Source organism: Manis pentadactyla, chromosome 13, assembly GCF_030020395.1.
Source record: "Manis pentadactyla isolate mManPen7 chromosome 13, mManPen7.hap1, whole genome shotgun sequence".
NCBI lineage: Eukaryota > Metazoa > Chordata > Mammalia > Pholidota > Manidae > Manis > Manis pentadactyla.
Genome location: NC_080031.1, coordinates 69,408,244 through 69,423,195, shown reverse-complemented (window position 1 = coordinate 69,423,195; position 14,952 = coordinate 69,408,244). Strand labels below are relative to the sequence as shown.

General features: G+C 37.8%; 1 protein-coding gene and 1 pseudogene across 11 annotated transcripts in view; one reads left to right on the top strand and one right to left on the bottom strand.

Moving 5' to 3' along the window:
- CSNK1G3 (casein kinase 1 gamma 3) overlaps positions 1–14,952 on the top strand; it is a 127,971-nt gene that overhangs the window by 35,241 nt on the left and 77,778 nt on the right. For all 11 annotated transcript variants that reach the window (XM_036903181.2, XM_036903178.2, XM_036903179.2 and 8 more), the window contains exon 2: positions 13,565–13,991. In XM_036903181.2, the coding sequence (XP_036759076.1) occupies positions 13,814–13,991 (178 nt within the window). In that variant the 5' untranslated portion in view covers positions 13,565–13,813. The remainder of the gene's footprint in view (positions 1–13,564; positions 13,992–14,952) is intronic.
- On the bottom strand, positions 304–1,388 carry LOC118921420 (peptidyl-prolyl cis-trans isomerase FKBP3-like; annotated as a pseudogene).

Sequence of the window (14,952 nt, the reverse complement as noted above, 5' to 3'; positions counted from 1 at the left end):
TTAGATATCTCCTTCATTCCCATGGCAAGTCCAGGAGCCGGTGGGATGAGTGCATCTACAGCTGTAGCAGTGCATGGATCTTTGTTGGGGTTTTTTGATGATCATCTTCTGGCATGAGTCTTCCAGAGAGTGCTGATGTTGGAAGTTCTTTTTCATATCGTATCTTAGTCCATTTTCGGGGTAGCCCAATTAAGCTTTGATCCTCTGTATAAACACAAACAGACCCTTTGCCTACACTTTTTTTTTTTTTTTTTTTCCAGAGAAGGCTTATTTTTATTTTTTCAAGATACTGGGTACATTTTTATTGACCCTATTAGTTTACAACATGAGGTAAAAGGAAAATGAGTTCTCCTTAACCAAAATTTTAACAGTTTCAGTAAAGTATTTTAAACTTCAGGGATTTATGACAGATTACATTTCTTAATAGTGCAGGATCAAGTAAACAAATTTTAACTCCTTGAATTTTCTAGTTGATTCTTCCCTTATAATAATAACCAGCTTTAATTTAGTTACATAAGTTTCTTCAAAGCCTGTTTTATTGTTGCTATCGTTATATCTAAAGCATTGCTGTTTCAATCAATGTCCACTAATTCCCCTTCAAAAATGAGTTTTGCATTTGGTGGAATTTTGGCATCAGGCTGTCCTTTCCATAAGCCCATTCTGGTTCAATCTCCAGTCGATCCTTTTCTCCTTTACTCAGAGTCAAGAGTGCTTCATCCCATCCTCTGATAACTTTGCCTATTCCAATTGTAAAACTTAAAGGCTTGGCATTTTTCTTCTTTGACCTTGTTTGAATATTAGTACCAAAAACAGTCCTATCCTGTAGTGTTCCTGTATACCAGCAGTGAACAACATCTCCCTTTTGGAGAAAGTTGGTTTTATCTCCTTTTTTAAGAACAGATTTTGTGTATTTCGGTGGACTCTCATCCAGAGTCTTTTCGGACTTGGTCTCTTTGGGTTTATCCTCATTAAGCTTCACATTTTTTACCTGCTCATCCACTTTACTTACACTTTCAGTACCCTTGAAACGCTTGCTTTAAAAAAGATGGTTATAGGCTGTAACCAAATGGTCCTTATTAACTGTCTTGGCCACGTTTTTAATGTTTCCTGCTAACTTATGTTCTGCAAGAAATGAATCTGAACCGTGGTCCTGAATAAACTTGATAATGTCCTTGTTGGGTAGCTGCTCGCTGCGCAACAAACGGTCCAGGCCCGCTGTGGAACGGCCGCTGCCATCTCCCCTACCCCCTCTACTGAGCCAGTCCGCCTCAGTCGGCATCGCTCCATCTGTGGGGCGGGGCTGGACTCCGCACAGAGCCCGAGGGCAGAAGGATTTTTTTTTAAATTAAGGTATGATTGATATACACTCTTATGAAGGTTTCACATGAAAAAACGATGTGGTTACTACATTTACCTGTATTATCAAGTCCCCACCCATACCCCAGTGCAGTCACTGTCCATCAGTGCAGCAAGATGCAGAAGGCTTATTTATTTATTTATTTTTTAAATAATTATTTTTTATTGAAGGGTAGTTGACGCACAGTATTACATTACATTAGTTTCAAGTGTACAACACAGTGGTAGAACATTTATATACATAATTCTAGATTCCAGCTATCACCCTACCAAGCTGTTACAATATCTTGACTATATTCCTTATGCTATACATTACATCCTGGTTACTTATTTATTTTACCATTGGAAGTCTGTCCTTTTTTTTTTTTTTTTTTTTTTTTTTGTGAGGGCATCTCTCATATTTATTGATCAAATGGTTGTTAACGACAATAAAATTCTGTATAGGGGAGTCAATGCTCAATGCACAATCATTAATCCACCCCAAGCCTAATTTTCATCAGTCTCCAATCTTCTGAGGCATAACAAACAAGTTCTTACATGTAGAACAAATTCTTACATAATGAATAAGTTACATAGTGAACAGTACAAGGTCAGTCATCACAGAAACTTTCGGTTTTGCTCATGCATTATGAACTCTAAACAGTCAGTTCAAATATGAATACTCATTTGGTTTTTATACTTGATTTATATGTGGATACCACATTTCTCTCTTTATTATTATTATTTTTAATAAAATGCTGAAGTGGTAGGTAGATACAAGATAAAGGTAGAAAACATAGTTTAGTGTTGTAAGAGAGCAAATGTAGATGATCAGGTGTGTGCCTGTAGACTCTGTGTTAATCCAAGCTAGACAAGGGCACTAAAACATCCACGTATGCAGAAGATTTCTCTCAGAACGGGGGGGGGGGTTTCTAAGCCTCACCTCTGTTTATCCCCAATTTCTCACCTGATGGCCCCCCTGCGACTGTGCCTGTCTTAGGTTGTTCCTCCCTTGAGGAATCTTACCTGTCTCTGGCTAACCAGTCATCTTCTGGGGCCATACAGGGAAATGTGAAGTTGGTAAGTGAGAGGGAAGCCTTATTGTTTGAAAAGGTTAGCTTTTTACTTCTTTGCATATTTATGCCCTGTGGCTTCTATGCCCAGCATTTGTCTTGAGGTATCTTTACCACTTGGAAGAATTATGATACTCGGTAAATTTGATATGAGGCACGAATTCTATTTAAGGGTTGTAATTAGGAAGGAAGAAGAAAAGCTATAGAAGTAGCAGGCGGGAGAAAACATGGGAAGATGGATTATTTCTTTGACATATCTTCTTGTAGAGTAATTTCAGCATATATAGGTTTTAAGCTACTACTTAAATTGCGCACACACATTAACATAATAGGAGTATAGTTACATAACCAAAGCATACCTTTAATTACCAGCCGTCTCCAGTGAAACCAAGAAAACCAGTTAGGCACCTTAGGCATTTGTGAAAACTTATCTATGATATGGTGGATATTGTCCAACTGAACTTGAACAGTCTGAGAGAATTCAGATAAATTAGAACAACCCATTCCTGGGGACTGTTCACATGCCATATGTTCTTTTAACAGTAAATAGTCTGTAGTTGTAAGACTTTGGAGCGCTAAAATTTGCACTTCTCCAAATTCTTGGTTGAGTTCCAACAGTATAGATCCAGTCAAATTTGTTGTTTTACTGTATGCACAGGCCAGCTTAGATATCTCCTTCCTCATTCCCATGGCAAGTCCAGGAACCGGTGGGATGAGTGCATCTACAGCTGTAGCAGCGCGTGGATCTTTGTTGGGGTTTTTTGATGATCATCTTCTGGCATGAGTCTTCCAGAGAGTGCAGATGTTGGAAGTTCTTTTTCATATCGTATCTTAGTCCATTTTCGGGGTAGCCCAATTAGGCTTTGATCCTCTGTATAAACACAAACAGACCCTTTGCCTACACTTTTATATGCCCTTTATACCCTTGTGTAGAACTCATTGGAGGTTACCACACAGGAACTGCCCCTTTGTTTTTTTCTTTTTTTTGTTTTTTTGTTTTGTTTTGTTTTGTTTTTGGTATCACTAATCTACACTTACATGACGAATATCATGTTTACTAGGCTCTCCCCTATACCAGGTCTCCCCTATAAACCCCTTTACAGTCACTGTCCATCAGCATAGCAAAATGTTGTAGAATCACTACTTGCCTTCTCTGTGTTGTACAGCCCTCCCTTTTCTCCTACCCCCCCATGCATGCTAATCTTAATACCCCCCTACTTCTCCCCCCCTTTATCCCTCCCTACCCACCCATCCTCCCCAGTCCCTTTCCCTTTGGTACCTGTTAGTCCATTCTTGAGTTCTGTGATTCTGCTGCTGTTTTGTTCCTTCAGTTTTTCCTTTGTTCTTATATTCCACAGATAAGTCAAATCATTTGGTATTTCTCTTTCTCCTCTTGGCTTGTTTCACTGAGCATAACACCCTCCAGCTCCATCCATGTTGCTGCAAATGGTTGGATTTGCCCTTTTCTAATGGCTGATTAGTATTCCATTGTGTATATGTACCACATCTTCTTTATCCATTCATCTATTGATGGACATTTAGGTTGCTTCCAATTCTTGGCTATTGTAAATAGTGCTGCGATAAACATAGGGGTGCACTGATCTTTCTCATACTTGATTGCTGCGTCCTTAGGGTAAATTCCTAGGAGTGGAATTCCTGGGTCAAATGGTATGTCTGTTTTGAGCATTTTGATGTACCTCCGTACTGCTTTCCACAGTGGTTGAACTAATTTACATTCCCACCAGCAGTGTAGGAGGGTTCCCCTTTCTCCACAGCCTCGCCAACATTTGTTGTTGTTTGTCTTTTGGATGGCAGCCATCCTTACTGGTGTGAGGTGATACCTCATTGTAGTTTTAGTTTGCATTTCTCTGAAAATTAGCGATGTGGAGCACCTTTTCATGTGTCTGTTGGCCATCTGTATTTCTTTTTTGGAGAACTGTCTGTTCAGTTCCTCTGCCCATTTTTTAATTGGGTTATTTGTTTTTTGTTTGTTGAGGCGTGTGAGCTCTTTGTATATTCTGGACGTCAAGCCTTTATCGGATGTGTCATTTTCAAATATATTCTCCCATACTGTAGGGTTCCTTTTTGTTCTACTGATGGTGTCTTTTGCTGTACAGAAGCTTTTCAGCTTAATATAGTCCCACTTACTCATTTTTGCTGTTGTTTTCCTTGCCCGGGGAGATATGTTCAAGAAGATGTCACTCATGTTTATGTCAAGAGGTTTTTGCCTATGTTTTCTTCCAAGAGTTTAATGGTTTCATGACTTACATTCAGGTCTTTGATCCATTTTGAGTTTTCTTTTGTATATGGGGTTAGACAATGGTCCAGTTTCATTCTCCTACATGTAGCTGTCCAGTTTTGCCAGCACCATCTATTGAAGAGACTGTCATTTTGCCATTGTATGTCCATGGCTCCTTTATCAAATATTAATTTACCATATATGTCTGGGTTAATGTCTGGATTCTCTAGTCTGTTCCATTGGTCTGTGGCTCTGCTCTTGTGCCAGTACTAAATTGTCTTGATTATTATGGCTTTATAGTAGAGCTTGAAGTTGGGGAGTGAGATCCCCCCTACTTTATTCTTCTTTCTCAGGATTGCTTTGGCTATTCAGGGTCTGTTGTGTTTCCATATGAATTTTTGAATTATTTGTTCCAGTTCATTGAAGAATGTTGCTGGTAGTTTCATAGGGATTGCATCAAATCTGTATATTGCTTTGGGCAGGATGGCCATTTTGACGATATTAATTCTTCCTAGCCACAAGCATGGGATGAGTTTCCATCTGTTTGTGTCCCCTTTAATTTCTCTTAAGAGTGACTTGTAGTTTTCAGAGTATAAGTCTTTCACTTCTTTGGTTAGGTTTATTCCTAGGTATTTTATTTTTTTGATGCAATTGTGAATGGAGTTGTTTTCCCGATTTCTCTTTCTGTTGGTTCATTATTAGTGTATAGGAAAGCCACAGATTTCTGTGTGTTGATTTTGTATCCTGCAACTTTGCTGTATTTGGATATCAGTTCTAGTAGTTTTGGGGTGGAGTCTTTAGGGTTTTTTATGTACAGTATCATGTCATCTGCAAATAGTGACAGTTTAACTTCTTCTTTACCGATCTGGATTCCTTGTATTTCTTTGTTTTGTCTGATTGCCGTGGCTAGGACCTCCAGTACTACGTTAAATTACAGTGGGGAGAGTGGGCATCCCTGTCTAGTTGCCGATCTCAGCGGAAATGCTTTCAGCTTCTCGCTGTTCAATATAATGTTGGCTGTGGGTTTATCATAGATCGCCTTTATTATGTTGAGGTACTTGCCCTCTATTCCCATTTTGCTGAGAGTTTTTATCATGAATGGATGTTGAACTTTGTCAAATGCTTTTTCAGCATCTATGGAGATGATCATGTGGTTTTTGTCTTTCTTTTTTTGATGTGGTGGATGATGTTGATGGACTTGAGAACGTTATACCATCCTTGTGTCCCTGGGATGAATCCCACTTGGTCATGGTGTATGGTCCTTTTGATGTATTTTTGAATTCGGTTTGCTAATATTTTGTTGAGTATTTTTGCATCTATGTTCATCAGGGATATTGGTCTGTAGTTTTCTTTTTTGGTGGGGTCTTTGCCTGGTTTTGTTATTAGGGTGATGTTAGCTTCATAGAATGAGTTTGGGAGTATCCCCTCCTCCTCTATTTTTTGGAAAACTTTAAGGAGAATGGGTATTATGTTTTCCCTGTATGTCTGATAAAATTCCGAGGTAAATCCATCTGGCCCGGGGGTTTTGTTCTTTGGTAGTTTTTGATTACCGCTTCAATTTTGTTGCTGGTAATTGATCTGTTTAGATTTTCTGTTTCTTTCTGGGTCAGTCTTGGAAGGTTGTATTTTTCTAGGAAGTTGTCCATTTCTCCTAGGTTTCCCAGCTTGTTAGCATATAGGTTTTCTTAGTATTCTCTAATAATTCTTTGTATTTCTGTGGGGTCCGTCGTGATTTTTCCTTTCTCGTTCCTGTACTGTTGATTTGTGTTGACTCTCTTTTCTTCTTAATAAGTCTGGCTAGAGGCTTATCTATTTTGTTTATTTTCTCGAAGAACCAGCTCTTGGTTTCATTGATTTTTGCTATTGTTTTATTCTTCTCAATTTTATTTATTTCTTCTCTGATCTTTATTATGTCCCTCCTTCTGCTGACCTTAGGCCTCATCCGTTCTTCTTTTTCCAATTTCGATAATTGTGACATTAGACCATTCATTTGGGATTGCTCTTCCTTTTTTAAATATGCTTGGATTGCTATATACTTTCCTCTTAAGACTGCTTTTGCTGTGTCCCACAGAAGTTGTGGCTTAGTGTTGTTGTTGTCATTTGTTTTCATATATTGCTGGATCTCCATTTTGATTTGGTCATTGATCCATTGATTATATAGGAGCGTGTTGTTAAGCCTACATGTGTTTGTGAGCCTCTTTGCTTTTTTTGTACAGTTTATTTATAGTTTTATGCCTTTGTGGTCTGAAAAGTTGGTTGGTAGGATTTCAATCTTTTGGAATCTACTTAGGCTCTTTTTGTGGCCTAGTATGTGGTCTATTCTGGAGAATGTTCCATGTGTACTTGAGAAGAATGTATATCCTGTTGCTTTTGGATGTAGAGTTCTATAGATGTCTATTAGTTCCATGTGCTCTACTGTGTTGTTCAGTGCTTCCGTGTCCTTACTTATTTTCTGCCCGGTGGATCTATCCTTTGGGGTGAGTGGTGTGTTGAAGTCTCCTAGAATGAATGCATTGCAGTCTATTTCCCCCTTTAGTTCTGTTAGTATTTGTTTCACATATGCTGGTGCTCCTGTGTTGGGTGCATATATATTTAGAATGGTTATATCCTCTTGTTGGACTGAGCCCTTTATCATTATGTAGTGTCCTTCTTTATCTCTTGTTACTTTCTTTGTTTTGAAGTCTATTTTGTCTGATATTAGTACTGCAACCCCTGCTTTCTTCTCACTGTTGTTTGCTTGAAATATGTTTTTCCATCCCTTGACTTTTAGTCTGTACATGTCTTTGGGTTTGAGGTGAGTTTCTTGTAAGCAGCATATAGATGGGTCTTGCTTTTTTATCCATTCTATTACTCTGTGTCTTTTGATTGGTGCATTCAGTCAATTTACATTTAGGGTGACTATTGAAAGATATGTACTTATTGCCATTGCAGGCTTTAAATTCATGGTTACCAAAGGTTCAATGTTAGCCTCTTTAGTATCTTACTGCCTAACTTAGCTCGCTTATTGAGCTGTTATATACACTGTCTGGAGATTCTTTTCTTCTCTCCCTTCTTATTCCTCCTCCTTGATTCTTCATATGTTGGGTGTTTTGTCCTGTGCTCTTTCTAGGAGTTCTCCCATCTAGAGCAGTGCCTGTAAGATGTTCTGTAGAGGTGGTTTGTGGAAAGCAATTTCCCTCAGCTTTTGTTTGTCCTGGAATTGTTTAATCCCACTGTCATATTTGAATGATAGTCGTGCTGGATACAGTATCCTTGGTTCAAGGCCCTTCTGTTTCATTGTATTAAATATATCATGCCATTCTCTTCTGGCCTGTAGGGTTTCTGTCTAGAAGTCTGATGTTAGCCTGATGGGTTTTCCTTTATAGGTGACCTTTTCCTCTCTAGTGGCCTTTAAAACTCTTTCCTTGTCCTTGATCTTTGCCATTTTAATTATTATGTGTCTTGGTGTTGTCCTCCTTGGGTCCTTTCTGTTAGGGGTTCTGTGTATTTCCGTGGTCTGTTCGATTATTTCCTCCCCCAGTTTGGGGAAGTTTTCAGCAATTATTTCTTCTAAGATACTTTCCATCTCTTTTCCTCTCTCTTCTTTTTCTGGAACCCCTATAATACAGGTATTGTTCCTTTTGGATTGGTCACACAGTTCTCTTAACATTGTTTCATTCCTGGAGATCCTTTTGTCTCTCTCTATGTCAGCTTCTATGCGTTCCTGTTCTCTGGTTTCAATTCCATCAATGGCCTCTTGCATCCTATCCATTCTGCTTATAAACCCTTCCAGAGTTTGTTTCATTTCTGTAATCTCCTTTCCTGCATCTGTGATCTCCCTCCGGACTTCATCCCATTTCTCTTGCGTATTTCTCTGCATCTCTGTCAGCATGTTTATGATTCTTATTTTGAATTCTTTTTCAGAAAGACTGGTTAGGTCTGTCTCCTCTGGTGTTGTCTCTGTGATCTTTGTCTGCCTGTAGCTTTGTCTTTTCATGGAGATAGGAATAGTCTGCAGAGCTGGGACGAGTGACGGCTGGAAGAACTTCCTTCCTTGTTGGTTTGTGGCCCTCCTCTCCTGGGCGAACAGCGACCTCTAGTGGCTTGTGCTGCGCAGCTGCACGCAGAGAGGGTTTCTGCTTCCTGCCTGGCTGCTGTGGAGTTTATCTCCGCTGTTGCTGTGGGCGTGGCCTGGCTTGGGCAGCTACTCCAAAGTGGTGGAGTTGCGTTGGAGCAGGAGCTGCTGGGAGGCTATTTATCTCTGTAAGGGGCCTCCCTGCTCCCTGCAGCCCAGGGTTTTATGGTGCCCAGAGATCCCGGATTCCCTACCTCTGGATTAAGTGTCCCGCCCTGCCCCTTTAAGACTTCCAAAAAGCACACGCGAAAACAAAACGACCACCAAAAAAAAAAATTTTTAATTAAAAAAAAGAAGGTGGCCACTCGTTTTTCTTTATTCTCCAGTGCCAGCCTCAGGCATCTGCTCACCAGTCTTGCTGCCGTTTCCCTAGTATTGGGGTCCCTATCCCTTTACGACTTCCAAAAAGCACTCGCCAAAACAAAACAGCAAAAAAAAAAAAAAAAAAAAAAAAGTGGTCACTCGGTTTTCCGGTGTCCTCCGGCGCCAGGTCTCCGGTGCCCGCTCACTGTTCTTGCTGCCCTGTTTTCCTAGTATCCAGGTCCCCCTGGGCACGTACTGTGTCTGCACTCTGGCCCGGATGGCTGGGGCTGTGTGTTCGGCAGTCCTGGTCTCCGTCTCCCTCCCGCTCTGCCTATTTTTCTCCTGCCGGGAGTTGCAGGGATGGGCATTTGGCTCCCTCTGCGCCGGGGCTTGTGTCTTACCCCCTTCACGAGGCACTGGGTTCTCTCAGGTGCGGATGTGGTCTGGATATTGTCCTGTGTCCTCTGGTCTTTATTGTAGGAAGGGTTGTCTTTGTTATATTTTCATAGATAATGTGGTTTTGGGAAGAGATTTCCGCTACTCTACTCACGCCGCCATTCCGCCCCTTCTGAAGTTCAATTTTAAAGCTAATTCATCACTTCTTTCTATCCCTCCACCTCCCAGTTGTAGACATGGCTCTTGGCTCTAGAACTCCAACTGGGAAGGGATTTGGGTCTGTCTGTCTCTTGACTCTTTGTTCCCGCTATTCATTGTGCTGGTGGCCCTTAGTCCTCTAGGGGTCATGTGGGGTGGAGGTGTGAGAAAGGGAAAAAGCAGTCCTTCAGTGTATGATACACTTTCAAACGCTGTTTCTGTTATGGGGCAATTTTGGTTCTTTAGGGGCTTCACCTGAAGTTCTTCTGTAAAACAAGCAAGCACACCTACAAATATTGTTATACATAAGTATATGCATGCTCATATTGCTGCACATAAGTATGTGCATGCACAGAGATTACCAAAAAGGTCTGCAGCATAAACAACAAACTGAAAGTAATGGTTACTTCTGAGTAGGGCAAATAAGGAACAAAGGGTATGGGCATCCCTCTGTGGGTGTTTTTACTTTTTCTGTATTATTTAAATTCTTACTACATGTAGAATGTGTTTTGGGTATTTGATTCAACATAAACAAAAAGCTATGTATTGAAAATAACACTAAAGATTGCAAAAGGAAAATTCCTTTTAAGTAGAAAAAGTATTATTAAAAGGGCCCTTTAAAATAAAACTTCTAAATCATATATATATATATATATATATATGATTATACACACACACACACACACACACACACACACATACACATATGTGATTTTTATGACTTTCTGTTGAATTGGTATTTTTGTCATTATGAAAGTTACCTCTATAACTGGAGATATTCTTTTGTTTTGACATTTGCTTTGTATGATGATGATGTAGCTTCCAACACTTTCTTATACTTGCTGTTTGCATAGTACATCTTTTTCTATTCTTTTACTTTCAGTCTATCTGTGTCTTGTATTTAAAGGTTTTTTAAAATAAACAACATATAGTTGGATCTCCCTTTTTCATATAGTTTGCCAATTTTTTCTTTTTATGGGGAGAATATGTCCTATTTTCATATTTATGTGTTTTTCAGTTATTTTTGCCAATTTTCTTTTTGTCTCATTTGTCTTTTGTTTCTCGTCTTGTTGTAGCTAAAAGTTTATTATTCTATTTTGTTTCTTAGGTTTTTACCTATTTCTATTGCAATTAATTTAACTTTTAGTGTTTGGTCTAGTTATTACAATATTCATTCTTGTCATTGGCTACTTAGAATTAATATTGAACCATGTCATTCTTCACAAATACAAGACTCTTAAAATGGTGTAATTCTATTTACCACCTCCCCTGCCATTTGTGATCTATAATTTACTTCTCCATATGTTGTAAATATCACTAATTATTTTTGCCTTAAGCAGTATTTATCTTTTAAAAGGAAAAGAATATCCATTCATTTCTGATTTCTGGTGCTTTTCATTTCTTCTTGAAGTTTCACATTTCCATCTAGTATCATTCAATTTATTTCAGCCTAATGGACTGTCTAAGAAAGTATTTCTTGTAGTCCAGATGACCTATTCTTAGCTTTCCATCATCTGAAAATGGCTTTCTTTCACTTTCAGTTTTAAAGAATCATTTTATTGAATGTAGAATCCTGGGTTGAAAGTTTTTCTTACTGCTTTTGTTGCTTTGAAAATATCTTCCTTTTTTCTTTTGGGCCTCTATTGTTTCTGATAGGAAGTTTGAAGTTCCCCCATCTGTTGTGCAGTTTTTCTCTGTTGGCTTTCAAAATTTTTTCTTAATTTTTGGATTTTAGGACTTGACTACAGTATACCTCAGTTCAGTATTCTTTGTATTTATCTCTTATGAGATTGTTGAATTTCTTCAATTTGTAGGTTAATCTTACTGAATTTGGAAATTTTCAACCATTATTTACTGAAATATTTTTTTCTGCCCCATTTTCTTTCTTTGATTTAATAGGACTTTAACAGCTATTTAGTAGTTTTAATGTCCTTTCTTCTAATTCCAGTATCAAGATCATATTGAAGTCTTATTTCCTTTGACAGCTTTGTTTCCTGGCTGTGGGTCACATTTACTACTTATTTGCCTGTCTGGTAATTTTTAAGTGTATGGTGCACATTTTGAATTTAACATTGTTGAGAGTTTAGGTTTTTGTCCTTTTAAGTTATGTTGAGTTTTGTTCTGGAGTGCAATTAATTTAATTGGAGCTCTTGTTCATCCATTCTGGGCTTGATTTTAGGCTTTAGTTGGGCTGGTCTACAGTAGTCCTTACTCTAGGATGTGGTCCTATTCTTAAGACCTGGTCTTATGGTGGTTCAGCTGAATTCCTAGGATAGAAATGAGGTTCTTCCACTATGACAAGAAAGGAACTTTAAGATCTGCCAGCATTGTGCAGCCTTTAGTATCTCCATTGTTCCTTTAACTCCACAGTAGCATTGTTTGCTAGGTATTTCAGGATATTACCCCGCTCACATGTGTGTAGCCCAGCTTTCTGTCCTACCACACTCTACCCACAACACTGCACAACTACCTCAACTTCAGTACCATGTCCTACAAATTCCACTTATTTCAACAGTCCCAAACTCTAATCAATGGTCAATCACTCTGTACTTCCTGAATTTCACCTTCCTGTGCTGTAGTCAGAAAATTGTCCCTAGCCAGAGGGCTTGCGTGAAGGTGGTATTCATGCGTTTCTCTTTTCTCAAGGATCACAGTCTGCACTGCCTGTTATCTGATGCCTGAAAACTGGTGCTTCTTATGTTTTGTCCATTTTTATAGTTACTTAGAGTAGGAGAAGAGGTTCAGTGTCAGTTACTGTATTAAACTGTGGAAATGGATTAAACATTCAGTTTTATATATACCAAACATGCTTAAAGTTTCATCTGCAACATAAGAGTATGGCAAATATAGTAAACTTTGTAAATACATTTGGTGTTAGAACTAATTGCATATTTGGGGGATTTGCTGGAAATCCATCAGAAAATACCATTTGTTTCAACCCTGGTGATTGCATTATATAATCAGTTTCAGAAGTAGAAATTGGAAGTCTTGGATATTTTGGTCATAGTTTCTTTATTAATGACTATCTTTTGAAGTCAAATGTTCTTTAGTTGTAAAGAATAGGAATCCACTGATTGTTCAAACAACAATAGGAGGATTATTTTTTATTGCAGACTTATCACAGAATTGAGGTATGTTTGATGGTTGAAATGCTAGAGATGATGAATGGGGTAGACTTCTTAAAAAGTCTTGAAAATTTTTTTGAGCTTTAAGTTTTTTTGTCTGTATATTAGGAAGTTTGAAACCTACCTTCTCCACTTCATAAGTGAGATTGTGGAATTACATTTATTTTTTAAGGCCTAGTTAAAATGTTACATAAGAATTAATTGTTTTCCTTGATGGATACTGAGCATCTTTTTCATATTATAACTTCTGAGCTACATTCCCATGTAAAAAAGTTAATGAGTAATAAACATTTGAATAAATGGTAATCAAATGAGAATGTATGTTTGAAAAGAGTTTGAAAATTACTAAGTGTATGAACATATGGAAGATATTTCTTAAGATGTTATACTAATTTGCAGAATATATTCTCTTTTTATTTAAATAGAGTATCTTAAACTGACTGGAAATTTTTGTTTTTTCCTTTTTAAAATTGAAATGATTTTAAGTTGGAAGGTCTAGGTTAGTGAATATATATTGGCTTAATGAAACACACAATGCATTTTTGTTACTTATTTTTAAGAAGTAACCAAATTCTTGATGATCTTTGTTTTCATGTTTTCTTTGGTACCAAAGTATAGGAATAAAGGGTAATGGTTAATTTAAGAGTCTAATGTTACTTGGTTTCAGCGGGCATCAACAAATAGCAGTAATCCTTTGCCTAAACTTTCGTTGTTATTAATTTCCCAAACACTTGTTTTTTAATTATCTAAGATGACTAATTTTCTTTTCTTAATATTCTAGCTCTCTATCAATACCAGCTCACATCATTGAAAAGATAATTTTGAAGACATGTTTTGTTGAAAAGACAACTGAGAAAGATTTTACGAATGGGATGAACACGCACCAGTTAATTGACTACCTACCGCAATTTGAATGTTAACATTACCCACCTGGTACAGTTGACCTAGTGATGTACCTATTCTCACAATACCCTATTTCAGTGTGCTTGTCTTGATTAAAGAATTCAAAGTGGAGTACCGCAAACTTGATATGGATAATAAAAAGAAAGACAAGGACAAATCAGATGATAGAATGGCACGACCTAGTGGTCGGTCGGGACACAACACTCGAGGAACTGGGTCTTCATCCTCTGGAGTTTTAATGGTTGGACCTAACTTTAGAGTTGGAAAAAAAATTGGATGTGGCAATTTTGGAGAATTACGATTAGGTAAGACTATTTTGTTTATTCCATTATGTTGGAAGCCTTTTTTTTTTAAATGAAAGATACTTTCTAATGAAAATGACGTAATTGTTGCTGTGGTAATCATAAAGAATATAGGTGTTGGAAATTTCTTATGTATTGTATTTTCTTTGTAAGAAATTCCCTAGTATGTCTGTTTACATGAGATTAACTGCCTAGAATATGAGAAACAAGATACTAAGTTAAAAAACCCAACAGGCTGAAATACGTGTTAGGAAAGCCTTTGCAGTGTATTCTTTAGGAATGATATTTAGGCTTTTTCAGATTTGAAAACATTTAGTAACTGATTACTTTAGGGAAAAATGTATGGCTTAAAGTCAAGTAATATACTCAATTAGTATAAAAATCAGTTAAATTTGCATTGTTCTAAATTCCATTCCCCACTCCCCAAGTTATAGTCAGAGTAGGCTTTGGCATCCATATTCTTCACAAGGGACACAAAGTACTAACTTGGTTTGTTCTTTTGATAGGCAACTTTGAGAAACATTGGTCTAATTAAAACTCCTAACTCACATTTAAGGCAATTGAAACTCAGTAAGGGAAGGTCACTTGCCAAATGTCATGTAGCAATTTAATGACAGAATCAGGACCAAACTCTAGGTTTTTAATTCCTAGTGTAGTAGAGTTGTGGCTTTCTTCACAGAAGTGAAACAAGAAGGGGGCAGCATGGTTATGTAGAAGTCAGTATTAGGTACTGTGAAGGCTTGGTCAATGAACCACCAAGATTGGAAACTTTAAAAGTAAAAAGGGAAAAACTGCTTCACAAGATCCTTAGATCTTTCCTTAGATCCTTCCTTAGATCCAACCCTGATTTTTAGAAATGAACCCAATTGTATGTTTTCCTACTCTACCTTTCCTTTTCATCTTGTACAACACCTTAATTTGTAGTTACTCCATTTTATTACAGTTTTATGTAGTAGTTAATGTG